The 14,094-nt window shown below is 54.9% G+C and overlaps 8 protein-coding genes across 8 annotated transcripts; 4 read left to right on the plus strand and 4 right to left on the minus strand.

Annotated features, from left to right (window-relative positions):
• Positions 1–655: 655 nt before the first annotated feature.
• J4E87_011016 (uncharacterized protein) lies at positions 656–1,978 on the minus strand (the record flags this gene model as incomplete). The annotated part of the gene is made up of 2 exons (XM_049382583.1): positions 656–1,207; positions 1,439–1,978. The coding sequence occupies 2 exons, from the start codon at positions 1,976–1,978 to the stop codon at positions 656–658; spliced, it is 1,092 nt and encodes a 363-aa protein (XP_049227662.1).
• Positions 1,979–2,339: 361 nt separating this feature from the next.
• J4E87_011017 (uncharacterized protein) lies at positions 2,340–5,357 on the minus strand (the record flags this gene model as incomplete). The annotated part of the gene is made up of 1 exon (XM_049382584.1): positions 2,340–5,357. The coding sequence occupies one exon, from the start codon at positions 5,355–5,357 to the stop codon at positions 2,340–2,342; it is 3,018 nt and encodes a 1,005-aa protein (XP_049227663.1).
• A 342-nt stretch (positions 5,358–5,699) lies between these two features.
• Positions 5,700–6,482, plus strand: J4E87_011018 (uncharacterized protein; the record flags this gene model as incomplete). Its single annotated transcript, XM_049382585.1, has 1 exon — positions 5,700–6,482. The coding sequence occupies one exon, from the start codon at positions 5,700–5,702 to the stop codon at positions 6,480–6,482; it is 783 nt and encodes a 260-aa protein (XP_049227664.1).
• An 893-nt stretch (positions 6,483–7,375) lies between these two features.
• J4E87_011019 (uncharacterized protein) lies at positions 7,376–8,725 on the plus strand (the record flags this gene model as incomplete). The annotated part of the gene is made up of 2 exons (XM_049382586.1): positions 7,376–8,474; positions 8,529–8,725. 2 exons carry the CDS (start codon positions 7,376–7,378, stop codon positions 8,723–8,725), a joined length of 1,296 nt encoding a protein of 431 aa, XP_049227665.1.
• A 517-nt stretch (positions 8,726–9,242) lies between these two features.
• On the minus strand, positions 9,243–10,571 carry J4E87_011020 (uncharacterized protein; the record flags this gene model as incomplete). The annotated part of the gene is made up of 1 exon (XM_049382587.1): positions 9,243–10,571. The coding sequence occupies one exon, from the start codon at positions 10,569–10,571 to the stop codon at positions 9,243–9,245; it is 1,329 nt and encodes a 442-aa protein (XP_049227666.1).
• A 158-nt stretch (positions 10,572–10,729) lies between these two features.
• J4E87_011021 (uncharacterized protein) lies at positions 10,730–11,153 on the plus strand (the record flags this gene model as incomplete). Its single annotated transcript, XM_049382588.1, has 3 exons — positions 10,730–10,768; positions 10,819–11,071; positions 11,125–11,153. 3 exons carry the CDS (start codon positions 10,730–10,732, stop codon positions 11,151–11,153), a joined length of 321 nt encoding a protein of 106 aa, XP_049227667.1.
• Positions 11,154–11,279: 126 nt separating this feature from the next.
• Positions 11,280–11,959, minus strand: J4E87_011022 (uncharacterized protein; the record flags this gene model as incomplete). The annotated part of the gene is made up of 3 exons (XM_049382589.1): positions 11,280–11,656; positions 11,703–11,808; positions 11,858–11,959. The coding sequence occupies 3 exons, from the start codon at positions 11,957–11,959 to the stop codon at positions 11,280–11,282; spliced, it is 585 nt and encodes a 194-aa protein (XP_049227668.1).
• Positions 11,960–12,574: 615 nt separating this feature from the next.
• Positions 12,575–14,026, plus strand: J4E87_011023 (uncharacterized protein; the record flags this gene model as incomplete). The annotated part of the gene is made up of 3 exons (XM_049382590.1): positions 12,575–12,658; positions 12,709–13,792; positions 13,842–14,026. The coding sequence occupies 3 exons, from the start codon at positions 12,575–12,577 to the stop codon at positions 14,024–14,026; spliced, it is 1,353 nt and encodes a 450-aa protein (XP_049227669.1).
• Positions 14,027–14,094: the final 68 nt, after the last annotated feature.

Below are 14,094 nucleotides of genomic sequence, written 5' to 3' on the forward strand. Positions count from 1 at the left end.
GCAGATGATCTTCTTGTTCTTCTTGCTTTTGCCCCAGACATAGGATATAGCCTCGAATGTTGTCTTGGCCAAGGGCGCTGTCTGTAGACTGCATTTGAGAGGGTCGTTTCCGGTGCCTCGGTGTAGAACGATGTAGCGGAAAGACCCATCACGAGGCAGCTCGTTATATTGGTATGGCTGAGCTGGCGGGGTTTTGTGGGGTTTGCGTGTCATTGTGAATGCTGCGCTGGCGTGGCCGGCAAAGGGCGTTGAAGTGTTTTTGGTATCGGAGCGAGACGTCGATTGGGAAAATGAAGAGCGAGCGAAGGGTGTGAACGGTGAGGCTGGGGAGTGAGAAGAGATTGAGAAGAAACAGGCTGAAAGCGGGGAAGATGGCTTCCGATCTCGTGCATGATATTTGCAACCATGCATTGCTACCCATGGTGGCAGGGGCTGTGCCGCATTGCTGCATACACAACACTATGTCTTGATAAGAAAAACGTATCCAAAATGACCCCAGCATCTCCATCAATTCCGACTATCTTGCATGGAATGTTAGTCAGATCTACTTGAACATGTAGATTCTGTTTTTCTTTGGACTCGCGAACACCTGATGTGCCCCTGCACATATACCCCATGCTGTGAGATGCTTCGTGAAACCCACCAATAAGAGTCGCTACTTCCTCGCCATATCCTGCGCCACAATCGCCCGAACATACCCCGCCACCTTCTCCGCCACCGGCACCCCGTGGCGAATACAAAACCCATGCGGCCACCCTTCCCTCTCATCAATCTCCATAACGGGTTTCCAATTCTCGCCTTGCCCTTCTACCTCCTCGACCCCATCCCCACGACTAAACCTGCCCCGAGTGTGGATCAGCGCATCCCTCGTTGCATCAGCAACCCAATGGTCTTTGCGTGCGAACAAGAAGCGCAAGATGGGCCGCGGGTGCGGATGCTTGGTTGCGGGCTCTGAAGCGGCGGCGCCCCAGATCTCCTCGTCCCAGATGTCGGTGTCAATTTGGAACATCTCGTCGCGAGCCATGTGGAGTGCTTCGTGGATGCCGTGGGGGGATTTGACGAAGGCGGCGGTGGTTTGCGCGGCGTCGGTAGGGAAGTCCATGAATTTTGCGATTAGAGTTGTAAGAATTGAGATGGGTAAGAACATGGTAAGAAAATTGACGAAGAGGGCTGCAAAGGTCGCGAAGTTCGAGTTCTTCAGTAAAGGCTGCACGTGACTGTTAGCATGTGCGGAAACAAGCACTACGAAAACGGGCCTGTAACAGAGCCCATCCCCGATGAAGCAGAGCGACCAGCCACTCATGATTCCCGCAAAGATATTTCTCTAATGAGAAAGCTTGCGATCATCAGAGAACCGAGCCCGTGTGCGTACTAGGAAAGGGTGGCATCCCAGAAACGACCCGAATCTCCAACAAAACAACAAGAAAAAAGTACTCACAGAAGCCTTCATCCCACTCTCACTCCTCGCAATATCCACCACCGTAGGAAACAGCCCCACCGCCCCAACAACCCTCGTCTCAAAATCCTCCCCCACCATCCCATGCGCCCTCAACCTCCTAATAATCTCCAAACAGATATAACTCCCCACACTATGCCCCACCAAAACCACCCTAACATCCTTCGCACCACCGCTCTCCTTGACCTCCTCCACAAGTTCCGCAAGCTCATCTTCCGAATGCCTAATCTGGTCTTGCAACCCATACGGCGGCTGTTTCCGCCATTTCATCGTCTTGATCTCGGCGTCGTTCATTTCGAAGCCCGAGAGACTGCGGCCGTAGACTTGGAATTCTATGCTCCGGTCTGAGGCCGTGTTGTGGGTTAGTAGCCCGTAGAGGTGGGTGAGGAAGGTGCGGTAGTATTCTACGAGGCCTGGGTTGCCGGTTACGAAGTAGATGAGGTAGGTGCGGGATGCGGGTTTCTTTCCGGGCTCCGGGGGTGTACGCAGGTGGATTTGCGAGGCGGGGGCTGTGGAAGACATTTTGGGGGACGGGGACGGTGCTGGATTGGTATTGTGAGGTTGGAGAGGGGACTGAAGTGCGTTTTGAAGAAGCGCGACTTTTGATATCTCGGATGCGCTAATGTTCTTACCGGGGATCGTGCATGGGGGCGCTATGCTGCGTGGGGTATAGCGTGCGTCGACGGCTTCCAGGTTCTAGAACCACGGACTGTCCTGACCGACAGAGATCGACCACCCGACTTCGATAATGTGTTAAACGTTGACATTATACAAAAAAGACATGGAGCGCAATACAGGTACGTTCGCTTGATATTACCAGGTACTGATCGGGTATCACTACATCTGCCAATGACTAGTCCTTCATCAAGTTCCAAGTGCATGCTCAGTCCTGCTTCAGAAACAACTCAAGCACTCCAACCATCTTCTCTTTCCTAGCTGCCTTTTCTTTCTCTCTACCGCCATCCTTCCACTTGACCAGACAATCTGCAAAGACAACAGCGTAGTTCCTCACGATAAGCTGGCGGATAGCCTGTTCAGGCACCCGACTCAACGTCTTCCTTCTGACCTTGGCTTGCGGACTAGACGGAAGGCTCATATCCATGCTTGCTCTCTTGTTGCTATCCTCCGGGCGCGGCTTCGACACCTCGGTAATCTGGTTCGCGATGTTTTGGAGAAAGGAGAGAATGAGGAGGAAAGTAGCGTTGTGGTTGGGCGCTGTTGCTAGTACCTCCAAGATGGTCATCTTCTCGTCGTCGGATGTGAAGAAGGGGGAAGATGCACTCTTCGAGGCCTTCTCCTGACGGGCTAACGCTTCTTCTAACTTTTCCCACAGACTCTTGGTGATCACACCGTCTGTGAGGCTGGATAGAAAAGTGATGAGGGCTTCAGCTAACATCTCGACTCGCTCGGTGCTGCGCGTCTCGGGGTAGAACGCGTCGACGAATGGGGTATCGCAGTCCAGCGCCTCATAAATCCCCGCAAGCTCATCCTCTCGGTCATGTCCACCATTATTTCGGCCCTCAACAAAAGGCCACCCTGCGTTGTCCTGCCAAGGCGCCCTCTCCCCTTCGCTCTTGGTCATGTCCCATTCGGCCAGGGTTCGCTCCGTCAGGTCTTCTATCGCCTCGGTCAGCCGAAATACTTCCCTAGGCACGCTCCATTTTACCTCGCCACGGGCTGGTATCTGGTTTTGCAGCTTTCTGATACCGCCTTCGGGAATCTTGATCAGCTTGTCGATAGACCGTGCAAGTGCCGACGGTTGCCAATGGGCGCGTATTGGGAGGAAGTGGTCACGTCCGTTTTCAACGCGGAGGACGAGGATTTCGTCAAGCACGGCATCTCCTTCGTTGAGATCGCGAACTGAACTGGTACTCTCAATCTTGAGTTTCAGTTCGACGTTGAGTACCTCGGCAGGCGCAAGTGTGAAGTACTGATGGATGTCATCTGGACTTGGCTTATCAAGCTTGTCTTGGGCCTTGTCAAAGGTAACAGAGAGCCATGGCGGGAACGGGCCGGCAGGCTGGTCTTTGTCGACCGGACGATCAGCGAATCCGAAGGTGGCTGGTACCCGACCAGTGTTTGCAATGGTGATGTTACGTCTTGTAGACTTTGCAAACTTGACGTCACCGAAGTCGACACCTTCGAAGGTGCTGTCTGTTTTGTCTCGCCCGTCGGATGGGGAGCCGGTCGCACGTTCTACCACTACTGCAATCGATGGTCGGCCCTCGTTCTCCTGGCGGTCTATCTCACGAGCGACTTCGGCATGAATGGCAGTCTTCAGCTCAGGGATCACGGCGTCGTATTGCAGTTTGAAGACAGCGTCCAAGGGTTTGTGATCGGAGCTGAGAACACGCATGTGGGTGGTGTAATACTCGAGCAGTATCTCAGCCTCAAGATCGTCTTTGGTCTTGATCGGCTCGGGCTCTGGGTCTTCGTTCTCATCATAGTCCTCGTCACCATCGTTGTCTTCGTCGTACGCGTACAAGACATTCTCGACACTGTTGACATCGTAGTCGCCTGGCAGGTCAATCCCCTTCATCTCTTCAGCATGTTTACGTGCCGCCTCTTGTTCCCTGACTCGGACATCATACTGCTGTTTAGATGCTCGCGTACGGTAAAGAATGCGATCGCACCAACTAGGACAGCGGCGCTTCTCGCTTGAGTCGAACACACCAACTTTCCCGACATCGTACTTGTAGGACGGCAAGAACCGAATAGGGCCTTCTTCCCACCCATCATGAAAAGCCTTGTCGCTCTTCATCATTTGGTGCAACTCATCGTGCGGTAGTAGGGATGAGATGGTGGTTTGTAGTGAGGCTGGATCGAGCTCTGGCGGCATAGGAACGGCGTCGCGCGCTTCTTCAGATGATTGCTTCGAGGCATACCCGGAGTCGTCAGATGTCGAAGTACGACCAACATTTTCTTCCTTGTCCAGGTCTTTCGTATGTATGGTGAGTAGGCGGCGCACGTCGTCGCCTGGCATGCCATGGAGACGATAGTTCAGGTCGCCAAACCAAAAGGCAAAGTCCTCGTCACCTAAACCTTCACCGGTGTTCTGCGAAGAGCCTAGGGAATCTATTACAGGATCGAAGCGTGTTCGGGAGTTGATCTGAGCAGCGTCCCAGTTTCTTCTCTCCAAAGATGACTTGTCCGCTCCAGCCGCCAGATGGGAATTTATGAAGACGAGTCGAGTTGTCTCTCCCAGAACGATGCGGGTCGTGACACCGCCCTTGTTGCCCATGTATCCCATCAAGCCAGTGCCGACACTTGTGGTACTAACATTCTTGATCTGCGGTAGGACGGCTGGGGAGGCATAGATGACGAGCCACAGGCCAATCAGCTGCTGCTCTGATACCAGCTGATAGCCCTTGGGCAGCACAGCTTCCAGCGAGGCTTTCCATTTGTTCGCCGTGGAGGGGTCGGTGAAGGGTCTCAGAGCCTCTGCGGCAGAAGTGATGTCAACAATCTCCTGGAGACCTAGCACGTAGATATCGATCTCTTCTCTGCCGGGGACCTCTCCTGATTCACGGTGGGGGACAGTAGGCTCTGACGTGCTATGCCGTGCTTCCTGGGCGGGAATGCTCTCTCTGCTGCCCTTGCCGTGCTCTCCAGGGTCGGACACGCCGAGCCCAGCGAGCGACTCTTCGATGCCCTTGCCCTGGACGAACCACTTGCCGACATCCTGCTCGGTGCCTTTTTGCGCGCCCGTGTTCCAGGTGCCGACTTTGATGCGCACGTTGCGCGGTCGCGTGTACTCGGCGCGGCGCTCGTATAACGCCTGCGAGAGCGATGTCTGGTGGGTGGTGATGGAAGCTATGCTCGGCGTGCGCGGATCGAATGCGCCGGGGATGGTGGCATCAAGGCGCTCAGTGGAGCGCACGGAAGAGGCGTCGGGCGCCATGGCGGGGTGAAGGAGGAGGGCGAAGGGCGAGGGTGCGCGGCGAAGGTTTGCAGGGAGGAATGCAGGGTCTGCGTGAACAGGAAGGCATTCACCCCATGGCGATGATTTGAGTGGGTAAGCGGGCACCAGGCGGTTGAGCCACAGTCCGCTGCTGGCAATGACGATGATGAAGAGCCGGGCAGTGCCAGGACGCCGGCGCAGTGGCTTTGGCCATGGCTGTGCTTAGCTCTTCGACACCCCACGCTGCAGGGCAGGAGCTTCCACGGCTCGGTGCCTGACTACACCAATCCCGTCCACGCTCCCTCTCCTTCACCTCCACCACAACAAACATCCATATCAGTTATGGCGCCACACCGCAAAGGCCGCGCAAACCAGAACCAGCCGCCTCCCCAGCCGTCAGACTACGAGACAGACGCGCCGCCTGCTGTCGACGTGCCCCTCCCACCGCCGCGGTCAAACGAAGAGCTCAACTTCTCCGTCCTTCGCCGCGAGTACGCCGATCTCGTCGCCATAGAGCATGTCACGCCATACGCCGCGCTGTATACCTTCAACCTCGAGACGCAGTCATGGGAGAAGATGGGCATTGAGGGTACTCTCTTCATCTGCCAGCTGACTCCCTCGCCCATCGGGGCCGAGCGATACTGCGCCATCATCCTCAACCGTCGCGGCCTAGACAACTTCTACCAGGAGCTCACTAGCAGTGAAGAGATGGAGATATCCGATCCCTATGTCATCATCCAGGGCGAGCAGGTCTACGGCATCTGGATCTTCGCCGACCCACCACCAGCTTCCACCGCCAACTGCCGTGTCGAGACCGCCGCCAAGATGATGGACATTGCCGACAGGGCAAGAGCGAGCCGCGAAGCCCTCGAGCCTGCCGTACAAGCGACCGAGCCTGCCGAGGCCGCCTCCTCTGCCCCGATGGGCCGCCAACTGTCTCTACGAGAGCTCTTCGGCCAACAACGCGAACAAGACGCCGGTTTCAGCATACACAACCACAATACCCAACATATGCCGGGCATGCATCAGCAACAACCATATATGCAGAATCCTGGCATAGCACAGCCTGACGTGCTAGGTCAGCTCTTCATGAAGGCTAAGCAAAATCACAATGGCCTTGGCTGATGTGACTTTACTCCAGGTGCTGTGCAACGGGAACTATTCGGCAAACGCGAATGCTCGCCCGCAGAGCCGCAGTCAGACGACACACTTGTGCCCTCTTCGGAGCTCGACGCTCAAGTCAAATCAGCTCCGGAGCCACCCATGAGCGCTTCAAGTCATTCCGTCAGAGAACACGAGCGCAGTATTGAGCGCGAGAATGATGGATAGTCATTTATCATTGGGCACCTCCTCTACGACATCACATGGATGTTGATGAGATCCGTCTCCATCTTCATACTCTATTGGCTTGCTACGCACGAAGAGCGCAAAGATCGGCAGATCATCTATATTCTTGTGTCTATCCAGATACTGCAGCTTGATGCGAGCTTGAAGGACTATTGGTATGGATATCTCAAGAAAGGTTGCAGGTGCAATTGCACCTGCCGGAAGTCTTGTGGACGACGATATGAGGGCAGGTCCATCGTCGTATGAACTGGGGTCAGCTTGCTATTCAGTGCACGTTTCAGCGTATGTACACTATTACTACATCGATACCCTATTCCAAGTCTTCATCCGTAATCCAATAGTGTAGACCATTCGGCTGAATGCAAGCATTATCCAACCATCGGTCATGACCTTTCTCCGCTGAACCTATGTGAAGACTCAGATGCTTTGGCACTTATACGACGCGATGGTAAAATGGAACTGGAGTGTCTACTGTATCTTTTCTCTGAGTAAATGTCTAGTCCAGTGTCATTCTTGGAAGACACGAGACAGCTCAGGGATCTGGTAGGGCTGAGTGACCTCACTCCCGCAGATCCCTGCATACTACCCCACGGCGGGGCATGCACTCCCAAAAATTTCCAGGCGCAAACATTCCCACGACGCAACAAGCCATTGCACACATCCCACACACCATGTCTGAATCTCTCCGCGTTCTCCTAGTCGGCAACGGCGGCCGCGAACACGCCATCGCCTGGAAACTCCTGCAATCGCCCTCGATCGAGCACATCTACGTCTGCCCCGGTAACGGCGGCACCGCAACCCTCTCCAGCAAAGTCACCAACGTGACCACCGTAAAAGACAGCGACTTCGCCGGCCTCGTCACCTTCTCCAAAGAAAAGAACATCAACCTCCTAATACCCGGCCCCGAAGCCCCCCTCGTCGCCGGCATCGTCGACTACTTCCGCGACAATGGCCTCTCGAGCATCAAAGCCTTCGGACCCAGCGCAGCCGCCGCGCGCATGGAAGGCAGCAAGACCTTCAGCAAAGACTTCATGAAGCGTCACAACATCCCCACCGCCGCCTACTCAAACTTCAGCAAATACGACGACGCAAAAGCGTATCTCGACTCCATCTCCCACAACGTCGTGATCAAAGCCTCGGGTCTCGCAGCAGGAAAAGGCGTCATCATCCCACAAACCAAAGAAGAAGCCCACACCGCCCTCAAAGACATAATGCTCACCCGCGAATTCGGCACCGCAGGCGACGAAGTCGTAATCGAAGAGTTCCTAGAAGGCGATGAGCTATCCATCCTAACCTTCAGCGACGGCCGCACAATCAAATCCCTTCCACCCGCACAAGACCACAAGCGTATCTACGATAACGATCAAGGCCCCAACACCGGCGGCATGGGAACATACGCGCCCACACTTATCGCACCGAAAGACGTGCTCTCGCGCGTCGACAAAGAGATCCTGCAACCCACCGTCGACGGCATGCGCGCCGAGGGCTACGAGTTTAGAGGCGTGCTCTTCACGGGGCTGATGATGACGAAGAACGGGGCGAAGGTGCTGGAATACAACGTCCGGTTTGGAGACCCAGAGACGCAGAGTCTGTTGGCGCTTATGGAGGGGGATCTAGCGGAGGTTATGGCGGCGTGTGCGGAGGGGAGACTGGGGGATGTGGATGTTAAGGTGTCGGGTAGAAGTGCGGCGACGGTTGTTGTGGCTGCGGGGGGTTATCCGGGGAGTTATGAGAAGGGCACGGTTATGAGGCTGGATGCTGTTCCTGAGGGTGAGTCTCCTTTGTTACATCTATGGGGGTTGTGGCGATGCTAATGTGACATAGATGTTGTTCTCTTCCACGCCGGAACTTCTTTCTCGGATAACACGCTCAAGACCGCCGGTGGTCGTGTCATCGCTTCGACGGCTACAGCGCCTACGCTGGAAGAAGCTGTTGCGAAGGCTTACAAGGGCGTCGAGTGCATACACTTTGAGGGGATGCAGTATCGCAAGGACATCGCTGGGCGAGCGCTGAAGAAGTAGAGGAGGATTTTGGGAAAACATGGCGTTAAGGGCAGGCATACCAAAGACTTCGTAGGAAGTAAAAGCTTGAGGCGCGAAATGCGTTACATCAGAGTTGAATATAGTGAGTGATGGGAATAGGATCTTTGCATTCAATGTATGCTACTGAATATCCGAATCTATTCGTCTAAGTATGCATCGTCTGGATTTGCTATAGAGGAAATCAGGCATACATTGCGCTGATGTGCTGTGTTCTTGCGTATAGATGATCGTGACGGGGACAAGACTTTAGCAGGCCAAGTTACTTATCCTCGTCGAGTTTTGAATAGTGATGATGGGGGACAGGCCTTCAATGCTCGAAACTACAATGGGAGCATCGAGCGAAGAGGACACGTCTTGATGGCTACCTACCTACCTACCTACCTATCTAGCCATCACCTACATGGGAAAATATTGTGAGTTAGGCACGAGGAAGTTCGTACTCAGCAAGGCTCAATCCGAGAGCAATGGTATTGGCAGTGGTCATGACACGGCGCGATCAGGAGCTGTCAGCCGTAGTCTTGTGCTTCTTCTCTTTCTTATGCTTCTTCTTCTCATGTGACGCATCGTCATCTTCCTTTTTCCGCTTCTTCTGTGTAGCATCCTGAGTGTCTGACACTTTACCATTTGACGCTTCAGTGTTGAGGGTGTTCTGCGGTTCAGTACCTCCTACAGTCGTCTCTTCTTGTTCCTTCAGACGCGCGGCTCTCAGCTCGTCTTTCTGCCGTATAGCGTTTTGCAGTACCGGGCTGTTCCGCTTCAGGGCGTCTGCGGCCGCTGCGACGCCAGCCTGCACCTTGTTCTGTCCATCGCCGCTGCCGAGCCATTCGTTCTCGTAGCCCCAGCCGGTGAGATAGATGCCGATGTGATAACACTGCACGCTGTTCGAGTCGTAGGTCATGGGTTTCTCCTCTTTGGCGATGAGCTTGACGCCTTTGCCGAGAACAAGCTTGTTGAGCTGGTCTCTGGCTTGGGGGTTCTCGATGATCTTCTCCTTGAATCCAAGGAGTTGTGGTGCCCAGAGCTCAGTCAGCCATGTCTCTGCGGTTTCGAATCCATTCTCGGGATCGGACAGCACGATTGCTGCAACATAGGCTTCGACGATGTCGGCGACGACCTTTTGATATTGCTTGGAGTTCTTGTCCCACTGAGAGCGATGCTTCAGCCGGTCTGGGAACCCATAGGCGTTGGAGAACTTGCTCAAAGCGGAATTCTCGACTAGTCGTTCGCGCCAGGTGCAGAGGTCTGGGACGTCGACGTGTGGGAAGCGGTTGTAGAGGGCGCGGGAGGCAATGAGTTCGATGTAGGCGTCGCCGAGGAGTTCGAGTCGCTCGTAGTCTAGACTGAGGTCCCCGCCGAGCGTGGAGCCAGGGATGCTAGGGTCGAATATGGCGGATCGATGCGTGAAGACGGCTTCGTGCAGGTGTGGCTCTTTGATAGGCGGCAGGGGAGGCAGGTCCTGGGCAGCGCGTACTTTGCGCTCGACGTAATCGGGTATGGCGACTTTGACTGCCTTGTCAGGCCGTTTCTCGTCGAGCTCGCGCTTCGCTCTAGCAGAGATTGGGTTGTTCCGGGCACAAAGTAGGCGACGGAGCTCGTGCGCATGATGGATGATATCCTTGTCTGCCCCGACAGTCGCCTCTTCTGCGACAAATCTGTCCAGCAGAGCTGTCAGTCCAGTCTGCATGTCCTGGGAGGAGAGCTCAGGCTGCGGTGGATGTGAATTGTGATTCGCGCCGTTGCGGTGCTGAGGCTGAGGCTGGTGCCTCTTGTGCTGTTGGTCGCGGCCATAGTGATTGAAGCCTCCGCCACGTTTTTGCGACGCCATAGCCAGGAATGGAGGTTAGTCTTTGGGCGTGTGGTTGGTGACGGCTTGGTGCCTCGCAAGTTGGTGAGAGGCTCAGTCGCGCTAGTCGGGAGCGCCAAGGGCACCTCCGCGACATTTCAGATATCGCCGCAACGCCGCAGACCCGCATCGCAGGCACAATGGCGGTCCCACGGCAGAGGGTCTTGGACCTGATGAGGGTGTGTATGATTACTGACAAAGTCTTCGTTCATCTCACTGACACGTGCAGGTCCAATGCAAAGTCTTCAACACCACGTACAACCCCGAACGCATCCGTCTCGGATCGCGCATCCTGCACCAGCGCCTCAAGGGTCCCGCCGTCGCTTCCTACTACCCGCCGCGGATAGGAACAATTAGTCAATTGCGAAGCCTCTACCCCGAACACCAGATCATCGATGAAGAAGAGGAAGACTGGCTAGAGCACCTCAATGTTGCAAAGTCAAGAGGAAAGGGCGCGCCCAAGAAGAAGAGGACTGCTGCTGGTAAGCACCATGCATCTAAGACGGGCTGTATGGACGATACTGACCCATTACAGAATCCAAGAAGTTCAACAAGAGGAAATAGACGGAGGTCATATGATACCAGTTTTGCCGACATTCACGATGGAGCAAAGACTCTTAATGATGTCACAGCATGCTACGAAGCAAGTGTACAAAATCCATGTCTCGGCGTTTGGCCTGAGCAAGTTCATCATATTTTACTCTTCACGTCTTCTAGTCCCTTCGCTTTCCACTCCCTGGCAAACTCCTCATCCCATGCTGTCTCTACGTCTAGATGCTCTTTGATCACGGGCGCGTTCACTTTGTGGTGCTCCACGGTACAATATGTGATCTTTCCGTCCAGACTGGTCATGTCGCCTCGGATCATGGCCATCTGCTTTCCGATACTCACTACCTTGCTGTTGAGCCGCACTCTGGTGTTGATTGGCACAGCTTTGAGATAGGAGATGTTGAGGGTTCGTGTAACACCGCCCATGAATTCCCAGAAGCCAGGCCGAGCAAGGGGACAGAGTGCTGTAGTTGTCGACATGTCAAATATGACTCCAGCAGCACCTCCATGCATGACATCTGGCGCATTTCAGCTATAGGTAGTGATCAACACCTGATTACATACTGTTCAAGTTGGACAGGTTGGGCGCGATGAAGAACTCGTAGGTAACGGTGCCATCGAGAGTAGCATCCACAAGCTCCAGATTCAGCATGACTTCACGGTCAAAGTCCTGGTCATGATTAGTTGCAGCTTCTTGGATGGTGTTGATATTTCCATACGACGTGGTTCTTCAACCTACGAGCTGCAAGTAGCTTGTACTTCTCGAACATGGCCTGTACGGCTGCCATTGCCTTTAGCCGATCTGCCTCGGGGTCGCCCATCGTGAGCCTGGAACAATGTAGAATGTTATGAGTATCTTTGGTAGACCATTTGGAATGTCGGAAGGCTCGCCGTCTACACGTACGCTATCGGCTTGGTCGGGTGATGCTGGGGATGGATGATCGACGTGAAGCTCCACATTGCCTCGGCTTGTCTACTCGAGCGTCGCATCCGCGCCTGCGATACTTGCTCAAGCCATGGCGCGCTCACAGAAGCCACATCTCCTTTTCGCAGCATGCCAGTACAATGACTCTGTCCATGTGGGCGTCGGTGCCGTGGCTGCCTCAGATACTTTCTTGTGGTGTTTCAAGTATGTGGTTCGTGCCCACCTGTTCCACCTGTTTCACGAACAGAGCCACCCGCGTACGGCCAAACTTCGTCATGACCCGAATACACTTCGGCGCTTGCCACCAATGACCACAATTCGCGACTTGTTCTATTTCTAGTGTATCATTAGATGAGGGTCTGCAGTCCAAGCTGAACTAGACCCTTCCCCTCTATTCGTTCGCTGCGCTGCTTTTAACCAGACAGCTGCCGCCGATTACTTGTGTCCACATCTCCATTCGCTGCTTCGGGGTTCTTGCGACTGGGCTGGATAACCATCGCACATCTTCGACATGGGCTCAGACACGACTCCGGTACCGCCGGCACTGCGGAAGAGGGTGTTGAAGGTGCTGTTCATCTCGCTGCTGCTAGACTTGGTACGTCATCCCCGTCGCGTGTAACCGCTCGCGTGGGCTGACCCTGACAGATATCCTTTACATTCATCCTCCCGCTGTTCCCCAAACTCATCGAGTTCTACCGTAACCATGAAACCGGAGACCCGAACACGATCCTCTCCAAGATCCTCGCCGGCCTCAATGCGTACAAGAACTCGTTCGCGAAACCCATCAACTCCCGCTACGACATAGTCCTGCTCGGCGGCGCACTCGGATCGCTCTTCTCGCTGTGCCAGGCAGTCGCGTCTCCTTTTATTGGAACACTCTCGGACAAGTATGGCAGGCGCACAGCTCTTCTGTGGTCCATGGTGGGCAACATCTTCAGCGTTGCGCTCTGGGTTGCAGCCACCGACTTCCGCACTTTCCTTGCCAGTCGCGTGGTGGGAGGACTGAGCGAGGGCAACGTGCAGCTTGCCATGGCCATCGCGACCGACATCAGCGACGACAGTCAGAGAGGCTCGACCATGGCGCTTGTGGGCGTATGCTTCAGCATCGCCTTCACCTTCGGGCCAGCGCTGGGCGCATACCTATCCACCTTGCAGGTCATGGACAAGAACCCGTTCGCCATGGCGGCGGGCTTCTCTCTGTTCTTGATCGTCTCAGAGACCATCTACCTCTACATCAGCCTCCCAGAGACGCTACCATCGGCGAGCAGGGCTGAGAACGGCACCACGAACGGGCATGCGAAAGGCAGCGAAGCACCGAAACCTCGCGGCCGAACGAACTCGCACTTTTTGCTCAACGCTACACACTTTACCTTCATCCTGTTCTTCAGCGGCATGGAGTTCTCACTACCCTTCATGACATACGACCTCTTCTCCTACCAGGCCAAGGACTCCGGCCGATTGCTTGGCTTCATTGGCTTAGTCGCCTCCCTCCTCCAAGGATCCGTAGTGCGGCGGATGCACCCTCTCAAGGTGGTCCAAATGGGAGTGGTAAGCTGCACCATCGCCTTCCTCATGCTCGGAAGGGTCCAGACGCAGGGCGCACTTTACGGGGCCGCTGCGCTTCTTGCCGTAACAAGCGCGACCGTCGTTACCGGCCTCAACAGTCTTTCGTCATTCGAGGCGAGCGCAGACGAGCGAGGCAACAAGCTGGGCAACCATCGGAGCTTCGGTAAGCCAAGACTCCCATCTCCATCGGAACATCTGCTAACATATATCAGGTCAAATCGGACGTTCCCTCGGACCCCTCATCTTCTGCACCCTCTACTGGTGGGCGGGCCGCGAGACGGCATATGCGACCGGAGCTGCCGGCATGGTCGGAGTCGGCGCATTAGTGTTTGGAGGACTCAAGGTGCCACCGGGCACAGAGAACATTGGCAAGAAGGAGAAGAAGGCAGTCAAGTAGGACAATGGCCGTGTTGTGCCAAGTTCATATCCAAGACATTGGGAAGACGCGTTTTGCGATCGAGAGAT

Source organism: Alternaria ethzedia (assembly GCF_023757985.1).
Source record: "Alternaria ethzedia strain BMP 0044 chromosome Unknown scaffold_64, whole genome shotgun sequence".
In the NCBI taxonomy this organism is placed as follows: Eukaryota; Fungi; Ascomycota; class Dothideomycetes; order Pleosporales; family Pleosporaceae; genus Alternaria; species Alternaria ethzedia.